Source organism: Poeciliopsis prolifica, unplaced genomic scaffold (genome assembly GCF_027474105.1).
Source record: "Poeciliopsis prolifica strain line A6 unplaced genomic scaffold, Auburn_PproV2 SCAFFOLD031, whole genome shotgun sequence".
Taxonomy (NCBI): Eukaryota; Metazoa; Chordata; class Actinopteri; order Cyprinodontiformes; family Poeciliidae; genus Poeciliopsis; species Poeciliopsis prolifica.
Window position 1 is genome coordinate 6,262,588 of NW_026562406.1, and position 17,992 is coordinate 6,280,579.

A 17,992-nucleotide genomic window follows, 5' to 3' on the forward strand; every position below is an offset into this window, starting at 1 on the left:
TTTTCGAAGCAAATCAAAGTGAGTCTTTATTCACATGTTTGATTCTTTACAAGGCATACAAACATATATATAGCATATCTTCAGCTAAGCAGTCATGTAACAGTATAAATCCAGGTTTATCTCTGTTGTCCAGTTGCCATCAGCAAGCAAACTTATTGTAGACAGATGTAAATTGCGCTTGATGCCAAAAGTATTCACACATGACACCCGCTACTCATGGGTGTGGGAGAGGGGCTGTTTTGTGGCGACCTGCCACAAAACAGCGGTAGTGTAGGAGGCTCAGGGAATCTGAGATTCTGGTCTGTCCATGAGGGATTTGATCCAAGTGGTGCCGTTGATGAGTTTTGTAGTGGCTATGATGTACTCCATGCCGCTGTCTTCCATCTGAGAGAGGAAACGCAGAGCGGCTATTTCTGCGTACGTCACCCCGCCGAGGAAGAAAACCAGCGTGGTTCGGTTTTCCCCCTGTTGGCCTGCAGGAGATTAGAAGAGAAGATGAACTCAAAGAGTCAATCGATCAACTTACTTTCAAAAGTGTTCATACCCATAGAAGATTTTTAATGTTCTTTTTGCAAGTAAAAAGTGTGGCATACATTTGCTTTGAGCTGCTTTATTCTGAAACCCAGAGCAACAAATAGCCCCCACCAGTTATTTAGTTAGTACATGGAGTCATGGAAAATTATGGAAGAAGATGCTCTGGTCAGATCAGAACAAAACAACTCCCACCAAAGTACAAAAAAAAACTGTCAGCAATTAAATTAAGGTTTCCTATTATCACCTCCATAACCAACTGAAAGCAGGCATGTAGCAGCGAGTCAGCCATCTAATGCTCAAACTCACACCTCTAATTACCCCATTTTAAAGTGTCTAATTAAAATGCATTATTAAGATTTTCTGTTTCCTAAAATAAATCACAGAGAAAACACGCATATTTTGTAATCCAGCTTGTAATCTGACATTGACGATAACTCGGTTGCATTGTCAGGTCCCAGACATCAATCAGCGTTCCCCTTCCCTAAAGCAAAGCCTGCATCTTATCTACGCAGGGCAGACAGACGACTGTTTTCACTCTGTGACGAGCGGCAGGATGTGCAGCGGCAGCAAGATTAGCGTCTCAACATGATAACTCAAAGGTTCAACTCTGGGTTCTCAGTCGGGAAGGCGATTTGCATCGTACGAGGGGGAATTAACATGGTTACTTTTACCGAAAGACACAGATTGCGTTCAAGATAAGAGGCAAACAAATGTGCAAACACAGCCTCTTGACAACATGGAGACAGAAGAACATCTTTCTTGCACAGCTCTTGAAGGGCGCTATTGTGTATTTTTTCAGGCACATGGTGGGATTTTATAGCACAATCGAGTAACCATGTTGCCTTTAGTAGTTATAAAAATACTGTATATATCAAAGATGACTTAAAAGACTTTTGTCTCCTTGAATTTGGCCTCTGTGTCTTTCAGACTCTCCTGCTCTTTCCATCATCACCTTCAGCACATCGTCACAACAATGCTTTTCGTCTTGTACAACCATTCTTAAGAGCACTGTACTGAGAAGAAGCTCATTTTATAAGACCAACAGTTCCACAAGGTGTTTGCTCATTGCTGCTGACGCTAGTCTGGAGGAGCTGAGCTGGGGAGACACAGGGGAGGCGTGATCTCAGCTGGAGACTGCAGCTCCAAGGAGGAGCTTTGGGTTAATAGGCAGTACTTTGTGAGCTGATTCAATGATTGAAACATTCTTGAAAGAATCACAACAACGCTCAAAGTATATTTTTGATGAGGGAATGTCATATTAACATAATGTAAAACTTAAAAGAGTAAATTTTGTGCAATACAACCCATCAATGATCTAAAAAGCTGGATTCTCAAAGCGGACAGTAAAAAGACACCCAGAGTAAGTTCGGCCTCTGTTTAGCACTTACGTTTCTTATGAAGTCCAGATGGGAGCTGTTGTCTCTCCTCGAAGTGTGGGCCCGGCAGCATCTTTAGCACCTCTTCGATGCTGCGCCAGCCCGGCCTCGCCAGCACCTGAGTGAGCCGGATGCTGAGCGGCGCGTAGCCGCTGTACACATACGAGATGTCGTTTGGGTTCTGTGGGTGTGACCAGAAAAATGCTCAAGGAAAACCCTTTGAAACCGCATGATTTTAATCTTGAGCACTTGTTCGTGTCCGACCTGCTCGTTGGCGTCCTCCATCCACAGCTTGAGGGTTTTTCTAATAGTGGGGTAGTTATTTCTGGAGCCTGTCTGTGACTTCAGAAGACCCGCCTTCTCCAGGTTGTTCAGCGTTAGTATGTGTTCATAGCCATAAGTCTGAAAGACAAAGAATCATTTTCTTTTAGCAAAATACAATAAATATTAAAAGAAAAAAAAAACTCCCCAGTTTTTTCTTCTTAACCCCACCTGAAGTATCTCCCTCTTGTAGTAATCCAGCACCTTCGGCTTGAGGCCATTGTTGCACACTGACTGCATGGACACCAGGCGCAGAATCTTGATTAGTGGATCCTTCTGGGCGATGCAGTCTTCTATGTATGTGTTCACCTGGAAGGTAAAGGGTTTCACTTAATTACAATTATCAGTTATGTAAAGCATTAGCTTGAAAACAATCTCTGTTTTACCTTGTCTGTGTCGACGCCCGTCATAAACTCCTGCTCCACTGTTAGGTTATCAAAAAAGGCCTCAGATGCTGAAACCAGGAAGTGTTCGATTTTATCATGTGCACGCAGAAATTCTCATGATTTTAAGGAAATAAAGCATATATACACTAAAAGATGATAAACAGAGATTATAGTGTGTGAAGCTTATGTAAGTACTTGATGGAAATTGGGTATATTTAGGTCGTTGCTTAGCTAGTAGTGAGAAGGCTTATGTTTTGATGAACCTCTGCAGTATTATACACACTGGTTATATCTTTAATCAGCTCAGCAACAGACGTGTGGTTGGCCAGCGAGCTTCGAGCTGCCTGCATGTGAGGCAGTTGAGACACAAACTGCTTTATCTCGCCCACTGTTTTAGCATTATGGCGCTCCTGGAAGAGAAAGACCACAAGGGAATTTAAATGTAGCAAAAAGATCAACTTTTTTAACAACTTGGTAAATGATTTTTGATCATCTAAGCTACTACCTCCAAAAAGGCAATCAAAATGAGAAGGCACACCAAAAGATAAGAACTAAATGTATATATAAACATTCAAGTTTATATGTTTTTAAAAGCTAGATAAGAAATTTGTTTTTGTATTTTTTTTTTAAGTTAATATTTTAATGGAACTGTATATACTTAAGAGTTGTAATGTTGTGAAATATTTTAAATATATTGTGATTTTATTTTTAACTGTTTACTTGATAATAACTCAGGACATAGCTGGTATTGTTTTTACAAGCTTTTGGAAAACTAAAGGGCTATCATCAGTGGTCACTGCAACTTCTTCATGTTGAAATTTTATATTTCTTCAGACTTCAACTTACAGACCTTAAAACACACAATATTTCACGACTGAAAATCTGTGGATATGATAGAGTGAAGTTTGGAAATACAAGTATTTTTTTATACCTTTCCACGTGTAGAGTATACTTAAATCAAATTTCATTTCTAGAAACATTTATTTTAGCAACATTTTAAAACAGTCCCCGCACCCCCCCCAAAAAAAAAACATTAAAAAGGAGCCCAGTAAAAAGGAATAGTAAAAACGGAAGCTAAAGGCCAACCTCGAAGGCTGCAGATATAATTTTGGCCTTTTTGCTGAGCGCCGCGCCAACAGCATTGAAGTTTTTGTCGCGGATTTCCGCGTACAGTTCCTCTGCAGAGTTCAGCTGTAACTTCTTGGGCTCTGTAGGCAAATCTTTGCTACCTTCACCTTGCTTTTTCTGTGCAAACTTCTCTGGAGGGAGCTTGACATATCCTGTAAGATTCAGTAGAAAACTGCTATTATCTGTAATTAAACCAAGCTGAGAATGTATATCAGTTTATATTCTTCTAAGTTAGCATAAAAAAAAATTAGATTCTGACCATTATTTATTCCATAGATCTCATCAATAAGTCCCTCATAGGTGAGCTGTGTAGCGAGGGGGGTCAAGAGGTCAACGTTTCGGTCCAGGAGAAGAAGAGTATCAAACACCGGTAGAATCTGATTCTGAGTGCCAGCAAACTCCCTCTTCATCCGCAACATCATGTTGGCAACATGCTGGGGAAAAAAAAAGCAGAGAACACCGTTTGTCAGGAGAAAGCATTCTCATGCACATCTGTCTGTACGCAGTCAGGTGTTTCAGCATCACACGGATCCTCACTTACACGTGCACAGTCTCCTTTCCCAAATATCTGAGGGATGGTCCCATAGAGCGCCTGTAAGGTCATGAGGCCTTTGGCTGTGTGGTACAAACTCGTCTGGTCATTTTCCAGATAGCACTCCTAAACAAGGCGAAAGATTCAGAAGAAAAGCTCTTAAATAAACTTGACATAACTCATCTAGTTTTAAATATTCAGAAAGTGTTTTTTGGTTTTTGCCGTGGTTCATTAGTGCACTGTGTATTCACCCTAAAAGCGCTTTCATACTCCATGGAAAGCAGGTCACCATCAAAAGGAATCAGGTCCAGGATATACTCATCAATGTTGACAAAGGAGCCAAGCACTCCCTGCTCCTTCAGCCGCTGTTCACACAGCATGCTCCGCCGAGGCACGAACAGGATGTGGAAGTCTCGTGCCGGATGGAGCTTATCTTCACTACAGCGATTAAGGACGTAAATGTTACATGGAGTAAAGTTTGCAGTATACTCAAGAGGAAACACTTCAATGTTGTTTAACAAACTGACATAAACCCACCTAAATATATTGTCAGCAATGATGTCCATAAGCTCCAGCCTGGGACGGATAAAGAAGATGATGTTTTTGACGTCAGCAGAGGGGAGTCTGCCGCTCTTCAGGGTGAACATCTTTTCCACTTCATGTTCCTAAAAACACAAATAGAACAAATGAAAACTAGGACAGCTAGTTATTAAAATGAACATTGTTAGAAGGGACTTTCATTCTTTTTGTTTGTGTGTTGATAATTATTCATTTATTTTGCAGAAGAGTCGCTTACCTTCAGAAGAGAATACTGAGCTATCAGACCAAAAGGCCCCGTCAGATACTCATCCCAAACTATGGCCTGTAAGGCAGCAGAACAGAATATTACAGTCGGGGGTCAGACGCATGAATATCACTTTGTTTTTCATAATCGGGACTGAACTGAAAATACAATTTAAACCAACCTCATGGACAAAACTGAAGTCTAAATAAAGATGCAAATTTTTAAATGTTATTGTCAATACACTAAAAACCATATATGGTCCAATCATGTGCAACAAATATCTAAGTTAAACACAACTTACAAAGTGGGGCCATACTGGCTTGACATTTGACTTTAGGAAATCAGAGATTTAATTCAGATTGGTTGGATCCAGGTTTATGAGTCAATTCATTTTAAACTGGGTTGACTCAAGGCCATTCCATAAGGTTAATGTTAGCCTGCTTTAAATGACATGTGATGCATGTACAATGATCACACATGCTTGTGTCAAAGCTGTCAGAGGAACTGATCTCTGTTTAGTCCTGTCTGTCAGCATCTTGGTCGGAAGCTACAGCAGAAAAATGTAATGAATTTGAGTGTATTCAGGCGAAATATATGCATGCGCCTTACCTTACTTCCTGCACACTTGTCCAAAAACTCTCGAAGCTCTTTTCGTGCCGCTTCTCTCAAAATGTTTAAATTAACTCTGCCGTATGAAAGATGGGCCGCCATTTTGCCTTCAACGGCAACATGAAGTCAGGTGACACCAGAGAAGTCACGTGACAAAACGCTTTACGATAACAAGATGGTTCGCGCACATTTCAAACAGTAGACAAAAATACGCATGTACGTATTAATATTACAACAACAATAATAATAATATAAACGTTAAATAGTTTAAATTTCGTAGGCGTTCTACTGTAGCTTAATTAAGGATAAGTCAACTTTATTAGCTTCATGCTGCATATTTGTGTGACAGTGGATAACGATAAACAACCCCGTTCTTTTTTACAACTCTGTCGCTGTACTACCGATGCAGCTTCACTTGAATTTATTAAGTATCTCCAACAAGAAAGCGCGGTGGCGGAGTTATCTTGCTCCATCAGTGGTCTTTGGGCTTTTGTTGTGGGTGTGGCACAGACGACAGCCTTTGAAAAAAGGCTCTTGTTCTGTCGGACCAAGTTGTTTCAAGTGGAAAAAGTATTCGTTCAGCGCCACGCCAAATTGCATTGCGACGTGGTTGAATGTGCTGTTTGGAAACAGCTTGAATCACAAATCTGATCACTTTGCGGTGTAATAAACAACAGGAACGTTAGATGGCGCAGTGTGACCGCTGTTAAATGTGACCGGGTTGTGAATCCTTCGCATTTAAGGTTTCTTTATGATTCTATATTGTTGGAGTAAAATGACTTTACACCCAACTTGTGTGAGCATAAATATGGCTTGCGAGCTAATAAAGCAACCAGAAACATTTCAGGACATTTGAAAATAAACTCAATAGGGTGATAAACACTTCTAAAATAAAACTGATGAATGATTTTCTTCAGATAAAGTTCAGAAGAGCAGATGTTAATTTTATAATAATAATAATAATAATAATAATAATAATAATAATAATAATAATAATAATAATAATAATTATTATTATTATTATTATTATTATTAATTTTTTATTATGTATACAAGCAGAACCAGTCCCCAGTAAAGCCCTTTGCCGATGCGCAACGAAACCGACAGTGATTTCTCAACAGTGCTGTCTGGATGAGGGGATAAATTTAGACAGTTCTAAAGAAAACTGGATCAGGTGGTGCCTGCCCACTTAAGCATCACACTGTTATCACTTCAGATCCAGGGGTTTCCTTCCCACGGTACCAAGGGCTTTCCATCAACCACGTAGGGCAGCCAGCTCCCCACGCACGGTGGTGGTCCACGGTGCGTGTGTGTGCAGCAACGCAGCGGAACGCTGTATATGACAAATAAACAAACGAAGCGCTGGTCCGATAGTGAGTGGCAACATGCGCAATGACTAACAACTCTGTTAGACCCCGGCAGCGCACAGAAATCTAGTCCGCATCATTCCCTGGCAGCACTACGAGAGAGAGGAGAGACAGAGAGGCACGGCTGGATTCTCAGGTAGGCTCCACGATCTCATCGAAGCACTGTATTTTCACCATGTGAATTGCTTCTTCTTCTTCTTCTTGTTTTTTGGGGGTGGGGGGGGGGGGGCGTCAGAATTTGTTAAACATGCAAGCTGAATTAATGCACCACTTCATTCAGAAGAGCAGCGAGGGAGAGGAGCTGTGCATCACCTCTTAGGACGGAACATATTTCATTGCTTGTGTTCATTTAATGGGGGGCGGGAGGGATCATTTGAGTAATAGATTTGTGAATGAACGCGCTGCACTCTATGTATGTTGGGAGCCCCTGTTAAATCTGAGCAGCAGCAGAGTAAATGAAATGAAAGCATCCTCACTCCCGTAGAGGCGGTGATGCTTCTCGACTCCTTAACGGTTTGCAGAAAAAGTACTGAGGTTTTGGACTAAGTTTATTCATAGCTGACAAGCTATGGAGATTACTCCTGGTGTATGTAGTAGGTTATGTTTTAACTCCACCCTCAGCATTGTTCACAGCAAGTACAGGGTACCTTACCCCTAAGCCCCCCTCCTCCCAAACAAAACTGTGCTTCCTTGTTGCAGATCTAACATCAGAAAGCAGCACCGGTCAGATATTTTGGAGATTGAGTTGTTGCAGACCCTGGGCGTTGCTGCATGATTTTTTTTTTCTTTTCTTTTGAAGCGCATGCTGTGACTGCAGCCTGGAAGGAGAAAACATCTTTGAAGCTTACAAAAAAAAAAAAAAAAACATCTGCTGAGCTCTAAACTCCAGCTGTGTCACTGGACAGGTGATTCACTCATTTACAGGTTGTGATCTGTTAGATTTGTAGATGTTTGCACAGCTGGGTCAGAGAGGTCTAGTGTGGATTATTGACACTGATATCATAATTAAAATAAGCTAAAGGGGGATGAGAGGGGTGGAATGCAAGTCTGCCTCCTCCACCATCTCCAATGTGTAGACCTGAAGTACAGGGATAAATTGGGGGAGGGGAGAAAAGACTAAATGAACAGTCGGAGACATATCTGCTGCTGCTGCTGCCTTCTCTCACATGAGCAACCATGGTATGGTGAACGGCCGACATCCCTCTCTCCGTATTTCTTTGTGTTTCTGCTTGGCTGTCGTCATTTATGTTGGTAGAGGAAGGACTAGAGAACAAAAGAGAAACGTGGAACAAGTAAAAATCAGAGACAGAGAGCTTCTTGGACACATGAGTATTTGGATAAAACATGAAAAAAGATGGAGGAATGGAGTAAGAACACCAGTGCACATCAACTGCATTATTTAAAGCTGGATGCTGTCGTACCCATAATCCCATGTCTTCAGACTGTCTTCCTCTCTAGCTGTCCTCTCTTTTCAACTGTGCCAGCTGCAACTGTGACCTGCTCTGCTTTGGAGATGTTAAATTTGGTGCAGGTACCATGAAAACACAGAACACAAATGCACACACACACGCACGCGCACGCACGCACACAAAAGCATTTCATCACTCCGACTGTCGTCTTTTGATTTTGCTGTTACCATGGCCACAGTTTGTAAAGGTGGGTGACTGTGCTCTCCTGTGGTTTCACAGTCCATGTATGTCCACATCACGTGTCTCACTTTACATTCCTGTAGGTTTTTAATGGCGAACTTGTTAAGATGAGAGACGCAACACTCTGCCATTTGTGTCAGAGCTTCAGAAGGGAGTGGCTTCATTTTCAAATTGTAATCAGAGACGTGGATTAGGATCTATACACTGAGATTTTATGACGATTAAACGTCCCTTAGCTGTGTGATATTTAGGTAAAAGCAGAGATAACTGTTAAGGGCTTTAAAACAAAAATGTTGGCACCCTTTGTCAGCTTTTTGCAGTGATTTCAAAATCTTACGGTTTACATTCAGTGTCAATTTTGACCCTTTTTTTTCTCTAAGCCTTTTCTTAAAAGCATTTAGCAGTCTCAAGACCAGAAATCTTTTCTTTTTTTTGTTTTGTTTTATGCATAATGCCACAAGTGACAGAAAACTAATATATGAAATCACTCTGATTGTTCCGTGCAGTAAGAAGGTGACAGCATCATGATGCGGGCATGCTCTTGCTGAGCAGGGGCATGGAAAGAGGCCAGCAAGATCCTCTAACATTTCTCTATTATTTTCAAACCCCTGGAGTATTACGTAAAGTACAAAGTCAGTCTTCCTCATCTTTTTTAAATCAAAAGCTGTGCCAAACAAAGCCTTTGCAATGCAGTCTTTGGACCACAATACTTTTTCAATTTTTATCACTTACATGCATCAGAAAGTACATACGAGTATTGCACTGCACATCACTCTGATTACACCATCTCTGTGTAGAAACATGGCAGTGGCAGCATTATGCTGTGGGGATGCTTTTCTTCATCAGAGACAGGGAAGCTGCTCAGAGTTGACGGGGACAATCGCATCCCCATCTGTGTGAGCTCAGGGCTTCCCCTACAAAACACTCCAGAATCCTTTCTGCCTATGCCAAACAACTTATTCTCCGAACAACTCTTTTTTTTTAAATTTTGTTTCACTTATGGGATGAAACAAATAAGTGATCGATGTTTGAAGAAACAAAACATGTTGGCAATCTGGCAAGCAATTTGTTCACTTAGCGAACTGGAGCCTCAGTGAGAGGACCAGCAGTTTGACACCTTCTCTTCATCCGCTTGGTCACACACTGCTGTGGGGTGCTATCCCATTTTTCCAGACAGCCAATGTGGTTGTGTTGTACAATGGAGTTTCTCAAATTTTAGTGGTAGACTCTGATAAACTCTGCTCCGTGCGCATCGACGTCTTACAGAGTTCAAAGCCCTCGCAGCGTGGAGATGCGGGACTGTTTGCTTAAAATCTGTCTGCCTTGACATTGCTTCCAATGATGACATATAGCTTGTTTTTCCTATGAGGGAGATGCTGCCTCCACAAAAAGCTGTTTGGCAAAGGATTTGGGCTGTTTTTCATGGGTGCAACCCACATGCTCAATGCTGTTGCTCAATCCACAGATGCATTTTTCCTATAAATGTGGCCCCATGTAAGAGGAAATAAAGTTTCTTTTTAAAATCTTATGACACAATTGACATTTATCTGTTAATAGCCAGAGAAGAAGAGGTCCAGAGACAAAAGGGCGAGACATTCATTAAATGGTCCAGGGTTCGGAACCGAACCTGAAATAACTTTATTGAGGCTTCTTATTTGGTGCACCTGCTCATGGAGTGATGACAGGCCCCAAGAAATAAAAATGGCTTTCAAACCTAGAATATTTATGACCAAGAAGCATTGGTCAAGGATCTACAATGAAGAAAACATCAACCAAAACCCAAATGTCCTTATTGGCAATGCAGCTCATCCTGTTTTGTCCCAAAAGCGGTACCAAAGCCTTTTAAAGGCATCCCGCTGTCTCTGTACCAGAACAGTTGCCAACTGGGATGTGTTAAAAATGCCTCTGGGGATTTGTACCTGGTAGTTCATCTGCAGGCTTGGATGGAGAGTCGGATAACCCGCAGGTAAAAATGTGCCAGTAGAGAATTCCCAAACTATGTGGAGTATCTCTGCTCAGCATGTTGCAGTTTACTGGGGACAGCCGCTGAATGTCTTTACAAGCAGTCTTTCTGATTTAAAGCTTCTGTCTGGTGCTTGTTTCCCAGAGATGAGAAGGGATCATGGGAGGGAATTAAAGGAGCTTGACTGACCAATGCATCAGCAAAGCAGCTCTCAGAGTCCTACCTCTTACCCCTCGGGGCATACAAGAGTGAATCACCATCAGCCTTGCAAGATGAGACTGGCTGCAGGCTCTTACTGGAGTGCAGTTAATTCACTGCTCCATGTCCTACTGCTTTTTTTCTTTTTTTCAGATATGCTCGAGTTCCAAAGAAAGGCTGCGACACAAGTACTTTGTGAATGACATAAAAATAGTCAAACAAAATTAGGATCAGGGGACATTTCATCTGAAAAATTCAAAGCAAATCCCTTTGATTACAGAGTACAGGGTTTGACATGGACTCACTGTGCATTGAATTGCTGCAGGAAAGGAAAACACAGCACCTGACCGTTGTGGGTCTGTTGATCAGAGCCAACATTTGTGGCCGGGTAGCAGCACGGTAGCTTGTCGGTCACTGGACAGTCTTTCCTGTTTGTTCTCCAGCGAGGCAGGTCCCTGGAGCCGTGCCTGCCTAGCGGATGTATCTGTGTGTATTGAAGCGCTACAGCTCTCTCGCATTGTCAAGGTGAAGAGTCCTCACATATGGTCCCGCAGATGGTTCCCGTCAACGGCATTGTGCGCACAAAACATTGATAATTTGTCAGCGCAAAGATCAAACAGACTACCATACATGCTGCTACCCAAAACGGAGTTTCTCAGTCTGCCGCGTCCACACACACACACACACACACACACACACACACACCACACACACACACACACACACACACACACACACACACACACACACACCACACACCACACACACACACACACACACACACACACACACACCTCTTTTAACTCGAACCTGCTTTTCGGTGCAGAAGGCTTGTACTAATGCTTTAACGAGGGAACTTACTCAGAGCAAAGGGCCATGTGGTTGAGGGCTGTAAATAATTCAAAAATGCTGAGTGATGCATTCTTTTTGCAGTGGAGGGCTTTATGTGGTGCATTACTTTACAGTCTTGCTTAGCACCGAGGCATAGCGCGTTACCATGTTGGCATCTCACCATTTTTTTAATGGATGGAGCTTTGCCATCTCATAGGAAGTGGGTGGTTTCCTCGTGTTTTTTTGGCGCTTTCTACCCCGTCGCCTCCATTCCTCTCTCTGAGTGACTGATGTGTAAGCATTAGACATCATAGGCTGAATCTGTGAAGTTAGCTCTGAAGGCCACATTCCCATGACATTTACAGTGGCTATGTTCTGCATGCCCCCACAGGTTTTATGACAAATTGTGATTTACATCTGAATCTAACTTTTTTTCTCATAAACTTTTCCAAATTTCTCCAGCATGTAAAGTATTTAAAAAGGAAAAAAAAAAACCAATAATATTTCACTTTATTTTTTGTGATTCTGTGCCAATTTTCAGTACTAACATTCTTTTTTTTGTGGCAGTTAATTACATTTTGAATTGATCCATATGCCTATCTAACCTGCAGTGCAATACAGTAAAATTATTGAGGACAAATAAATTGCTAATTGTCATTTCTTTGAATAATATATCTTCCTCTGACTTTTTACAGTGGGGAGTGGTGCATCCTGGATCGGTGCATCATTGGTCTATAGAAATTACTGAGAGAGTTTTCAAGTTTCACCTCCAACATTAGCTGGATGTTTAAGCTGATGTTGTCAGTTTAAACATCCAGCTGACAGGATGTAGGCGTTCATTAAAAGTAAAACGAGTTCCCCATTTTAGCTGTCATAAATCATTGTCTTACGGCTGATCAGGATGTGTAGCCCATTTGTGATGTAGTGCCTATAATTTATTTCTTTTGTATCTTGTGAACAATTTACTATTGGTTTGCCATGTCTTATTAATATACTATAAAATGTCTACTTCCGGGACACATGCTTTCTTACCAAAAGAGCTAAAGTATTTCACAACAAAACATAGTCTTTTAATGACTTGTCGACATATTGCAAGAGTCGTTGCTTTTTGTCAGGTAAACAAATTTGAGCCTCAAAGATGCATTATGATCTAATTTGAAAGAAAGAGAATATATTTCATAATGTTACACAGAGCAGTGCAAGTCTTGTAGTAACTAATCTTTAAGAAGTACAGTAATACTGTACATAGCCTTTACTCTTGCAGAACTAAGAAGCTGTTTATGTGTTTAAAGGTTATTGTTTTCTCATCTACTGAGGAAAAGACAGCGTTTTTAAGCAATGAAACCTTAACGTTCACTGCAATTTGAAAATCTGTTGCTGCACCCAGAATATTGAATCACATCAAGTAGATATGCTGTATTGACATGAATAAAAATTCTGGCATCAGTTTAACATCAGAAAACGAGTCGGAAGAAACTGCTGACGCGAACCTGCAGGGACCTTGGGTTTGCCAATTACGAGTCCTGCTGATGAATAATTGGGTTTTTCTGCTACAGTGGAGCTTTAAAGGGACTTTAATTATACATAAAGTTTTACACCACTGCATAAAGATACTAGTGTAGTTCTGGAAAAAGTGAGATTAAAGTGAAACCAATCATTTGACATGAATGTTGCTCAGTTTTCATTAAGCTATTCCAGAAACATCGTTGGTGGATGGTGAATTATTGTTCTGTCGGCGTTACTGTCAAAACAGTTGAGTGGTGAGCACTTTTTGCTCTGGGCTCACCTGACACTTGTGAGATGTAACAAGAACAAAAAAAAAAAAAAAAAACACAAAAAGTATATGCCTAAGCTTTTAATGCAAACAACCACATGATTTTTGTTTTGTTTTGATTTAGGTTGTCCAACTTTATTTTTGACTTTGCCACAATTTCGTACACTAAGATTGTGCAAAGAGAAACTGGTTCTGAGAGGGAAAACATGGGTTTTAATAGCCAAACAATACACAGTACTGGAGTAAATAGCCAACAACATTGTTTAAAACCCGGATGGACTTCAGTTTGCTCCTCCAGTTTCAGATTATTTCTCCAAATGTTGCCTTTTTACGGCCTTCATTTCACATTTTCCTCATACATCTCTTAAGTAAATTGCTGCTCCTAAGACCATTTATTATTTATGGATAACATGAATGCATCCCAGCAGAACTCTTTGTTTTAGACAAATGTCAGTAGAAAAGAGATGACGTCCCATCCCCCTTTAAGCTCTTTGTGTTGTGTCCATAATGATCCAGGTCAGATCAATCCATCTATTCCCTTCCTTTCATCGGTTTTGAAAGGCACTGTGAATGTTGTAGTAGTTAAATCAGTTTTGTGGTACCTGAAAATATGTCACAGATTTTTAAGTGGCTTAAAAAAATCCTAAGAATCAAGCACCACGCTGCCGTGGTGTGTATTTTGGGTTGGTTGCACAAGGTTTCCTTAACCATTTTCCAAAACAGACATGTCTGAAAGCATCATAAAAAAACACTGGCATATTTCTAAAAAAAAAAAAAAAAAAGGAAAAACAGGAAAATATCCGCTGCTCTCCAGAGAGGAATCCACCAACTGACTGAGTCATCTGCTACAGGCGGAAAACACGTACAAGATGACTATTAAACTAAGTCAGGATCACGGATGACGCAGTTCAGCTGCATTTATGATCTTGGTAGCTCAGGCGACAGAGTCTGAGGGCTGCAGTGATGTCATACCTGGAGAATAATGAGGCCCAAAATGACAGCATAGTCAATTATAATTGGTTTTAAACCAATGCATCCTAAGCAGTACCTTCCTTCAATTGAAGCATTACATTTGATAATGATCCCTCTTTGGGGTGTTACAGACATTCAGAGACTTCAAACTGTCCCCTGCAAGCCAACGGGAAGGGAAAGTCCACTTATCTAATGTACAAACTTCAACGATCCACTAGAGAGCTCAAGCTAAGTTCACCTTAACTCTACGGTGAATCTCCCATCTGTCTTTCCTTTAATTTGATCACATTAGACCAAAGTGGGATAATTTATTTTGGCAGAAGAAGAAGAGCCACTCTAGAGTCTTTAATACTACAGTATGGTCAGAATAATGTGTCATTTGTCAAGACACTGCTATAAAAAATTCTAAAAAAGACTCAGTGAGTTACAGAGTGCACAGAAGTGGATACAAACAGCTAACTGTAGCTCAGAGGTAGACAGATAAAAAAAAGAGGCAAAATTATGCTTGACACAATGTGAAAGAACGCTAAGAAAAACAATACCAGACTGGACATAAAAGAATAAAGCATACCACAAAAACGAAGGACCATAATGTGAAAATAACCAGAACTTGCAAAATTTACTACTGTGCCTCAATCAATGAACAAATGATAAAATTCAGAGTCAATGGAATCCAGGTGATTCCTGTTTTACTGTTGACTATGCAGCAGTAGCTGCATCAGATGGAAAAGCCCCCACCCAGTGCCTATTGATAGCACATCTAATTAGCTGCTTATCTGTGGGCCCCAGAGGCTGACAGACAACAGATTAGAAATCAAAAGGTATGTTGCCTTGCATTATGTTAGATAATGCAGACAGCTTTAGGAGAGCAATGTTGGCACAACCTCTGTTTTTTCTTCTCTTTTGCATTTTCTCCTGGGTTCAGTTTCGGAGTTTATTGCCTTGTAAAACTTAGGGAAACAGAAATCAATAGACATTTTTTTTTCTCTTTCTCATCATTGCATATTCTCTGCGGCTGCTGTTTTGGTCTTTGCCAATATGCAGTATGTCTTATTGGAAAAACAAAATTGTATATATTTTTTTGCCAATTGTCCAATTACAGGGTAAAAATGTGCTCAGGTGGCTCAAATATATGCATACATCACCACTGATGTTAGGTCAAACTTCTGTCATGGAGAGCTGGCACACCTTTAATTGGCCTCAACAAGCTACTACAATGCTAGCTGTACATTTGACCGCCCTCTTTTTCAAAAGTGGTAGAAATCATTAGAATTGGTTGGTTGGCACACAGAGGCTATACATACATCATCCTCCACAAATGTTCACTTTTAATGCAAACTTGACAATTGTCAAGTTTGGACTTTTAATGCAACTTTGCAATAAAAGTGTCATTATTTAGCAAAGGACACTTTTTGACAACAGAAGTTATTCATGAAGACTCCTTCATGCTCATGGCAGGTGTTACGTCATGTTTATGATAGTGTCATGTCAGTCTTATGCATACCCCTTCAAATAAAGTGCTACCAGTGTTTTGTCCATATTTTGACAATCTACCTGTTGGTTTGAGGTCATTTCAGTACTGCATTCATTTTGTGCAATGCACCTGTACAAATGGCAGCAGAGTATTTCCTTAGCATGATGCCACCTCCACCATGCTTAACAGTGTTTAGTTTTTTTGGGTTTGCAACCTTTTTATTATTTATCACATACTTCTTATGACCGGGGCCAAATTAAGGAGCATTTTTCTTTTTGTCTTAGAATAAAGTTTTTCTCAGAAGGCATGTGGATGGCCACAGATTTCAGTAGACCTTAAAAGTGTCACCCTCTTGTTCAGTGTTGTTGTTAACCCAGCTTACCTTGAACACTGACGCTGCATCTTCCAGTTTAGCAATAGTTTGAATCCCAGGGATTTCCTGACTAATTGCACTGCACTTAATAGTGTCAGTGTGAGTCAGATGTCAAATAGTGGTCATATGTGTAGCATGTTTCAAAAGCATGTTTCAGTGCTGAGAAAACAGCTTCTTTATGTACAATCTACCTTTTCACACTTTGAAAGTGGCCAAGCAGCCGTTCACAACCAGTTTCTCATGTCAAATTGATTCAGACCACAATGAAAAGTTGTCTTCAATGCAGCATTAAAAGCCCTGGTGTAAAAGGACTTTTAAGCAACACTATATTAAGAACAGTCTCCATACCTAAAGAAATTATTAGTTTTTCAGGACCTGAGGCCCAACAGAGGTTTTGACTTCATCATGTTGATCTTGTTGGAGTTTGCTGGTCCTCTTTCAGTGTCAGTATTCCCCCCCAGGGCTCTGTCAGGCTCCAACCTCCCTCTGCACATCGTCTGCCAGAGACTTCAGGCAGCTTTTCACGAGGGCCACTCGCGCACATGCAGCAGACTTGCCATATTTTCTGTTGATGTCTTAATATCATCCTCACTCCACCGCTCTGAGATCGAATTACAGTGCTGGTGTATCAAATGCACAGGGCACTCACTGTCTCCCACTGTAATCATTATCACTCTGCCCAACCTAAATCTGCAGCTTAAATCAAATGGCTGCAGCATCATGTTTTCTAATTTTTAGCTTAACTATTCCACCAACAATTACACCATTAGGGGTAAACATCCTCTGTCTCCAGTGCTAATGCTCAATCCCAGATCCATATTTCTCATTGAAAAAGAAAAAAAAAAAAAAGAATTAAATTACAAGAGCTAATAAATGTGGCTATCAGCACCAGAGCTAACTGTATAACAGTGAAATTGAGTCAGTCCTATCGTGTCTCTTTCTGTCATAAGTGTGGACTTGCAATTCTGGAAGCAATTCTTGGTGTTTCAATTACAGCTGCACAATTAATTGTCCATACCATGCTAATTTGCTCACCCTCATCTCCACAGTCCTTACACAAAGCAAATAAATTTGAAAGACTTGTCGTCTGCATTTTTTTTCCTTCTCTGGTTACTAATGCACCGTTGAAAGCGCTGCTCTTTTCACTGTATGCACAGCAGTCTGCCTCTGTCACAACTACCTGAACCAAACATACATGTAAGCATACTTTGAGTACCAAGCCCAAGATAACCAGCTTCTGGGTTTGAAATCTCCCCGCCCTCATGTTTTGGCTCAAGTTCTGTATTTCTGAGGAATTAATTTGTTTAAACCAGCTTGGCAGAATGAGATGGTACTAATTAGGCAGTGAATTTGGCAAGAGGAATTGGGCATGTGCTCCCACTGAAAGCTGCAATGTCTTTCGTTCTTGATGTGCAAATTTACAGACAACAAGCAGACTTTTTTCCCTGAAAGCAACACTTGATTTGAAGCTTTTTTGTTGTTGATTTCAGTAGTTATCCGCTGTGGCCGTCATATGCTACCTTTTATGACTCCATCACCGTTGCCTCTGGAGCGCTGACATTGAGTAGAAAGGGCTGTTTTATGAGATAGCTTTGAGACGATAGTTAAGCAAAAGCCAAAAATGGTCTCGAGGAGAGTATTGCTTTAATTTCAAATCGTCATTTTGCATCTTCTTTATGAAATCAGTGAAAGGTTTTGAAGCTACCTCTGCTGAATACAGA

General features: G+C 40.7%; 2 protein-coding genes across 7 annotated transcripts in view; one reads left to right on the forward strand and one right to left on the reverse strand.

The window, feature by feature from the left end:
* vps33a (VPS33A core subunit of CORVET and HOPS complexes) lies at positions 1–11,240 on the reverse strand. 3 transcript variants are annotated; one of them, XM_055050630.1, is made up of 14 exons: positions 11,191–11,240; positions 8,204–8,300; positions 5,074–5,139; positions 4,815–4,942; positions 4,529–4,715; positions 4,287–4,403; positions 4,005–4,179; positions 3,704–3,897; positions 2,901–3,027; positions 2,618–2,685; positions 2,403–2,540; positions 2,175–2,312; positions 1,923–2,091; positions 1–473 (listed from the first exon to the last, which is right to left on the reverse strand). In XM_055050630.1, the coding sequence occupies exons 1-14, from the start codon at positions 11,223–11,225 to the stop codon at positions 280–282; spliced, it is 1,833 nt and encodes a 610-aa protein (XP_054906605.1). In that variant the 5' UTR covers positions 11,226–11,240; the 3' UTR covers positions 1–279. The 3 variants fall into 3 exon arrangements, with proteins under 3 accessions (XP_054906605.1, XP_054906607.1, XP_054906606.1); XM_055050632.1 differs by lacking the exon at positions 11,191–11,240 and adding an exon at positions 8,459–8,640; XM_055050631.1 differs by lacking the exons at positions 8,204–8,300; positions 11,191–11,240 and adding an exon at positions 5,671–6,530.
* Positions 6,937–17,992, forward strand: part of LOC129372979 (rabphilin-3A-like) — a 24,541-nt gene continuing 13,485 nt past the window's right edge. For 3 of the 4 annotated variants that reach the window (XM_055050625.1, XM_055050628.1, XM_055050629.1), the window contains exon 1: positions 6,938–7,173. The gene's annotated coding sequence lies outside the window, so the exon portion shown is untranslated. Of the gene's footprint in view, positions 7,174–17,992 lie in introns of all 4 variants that reach the window. The other variant, XM_055050626.1, reaches the window with a different exon arrangement.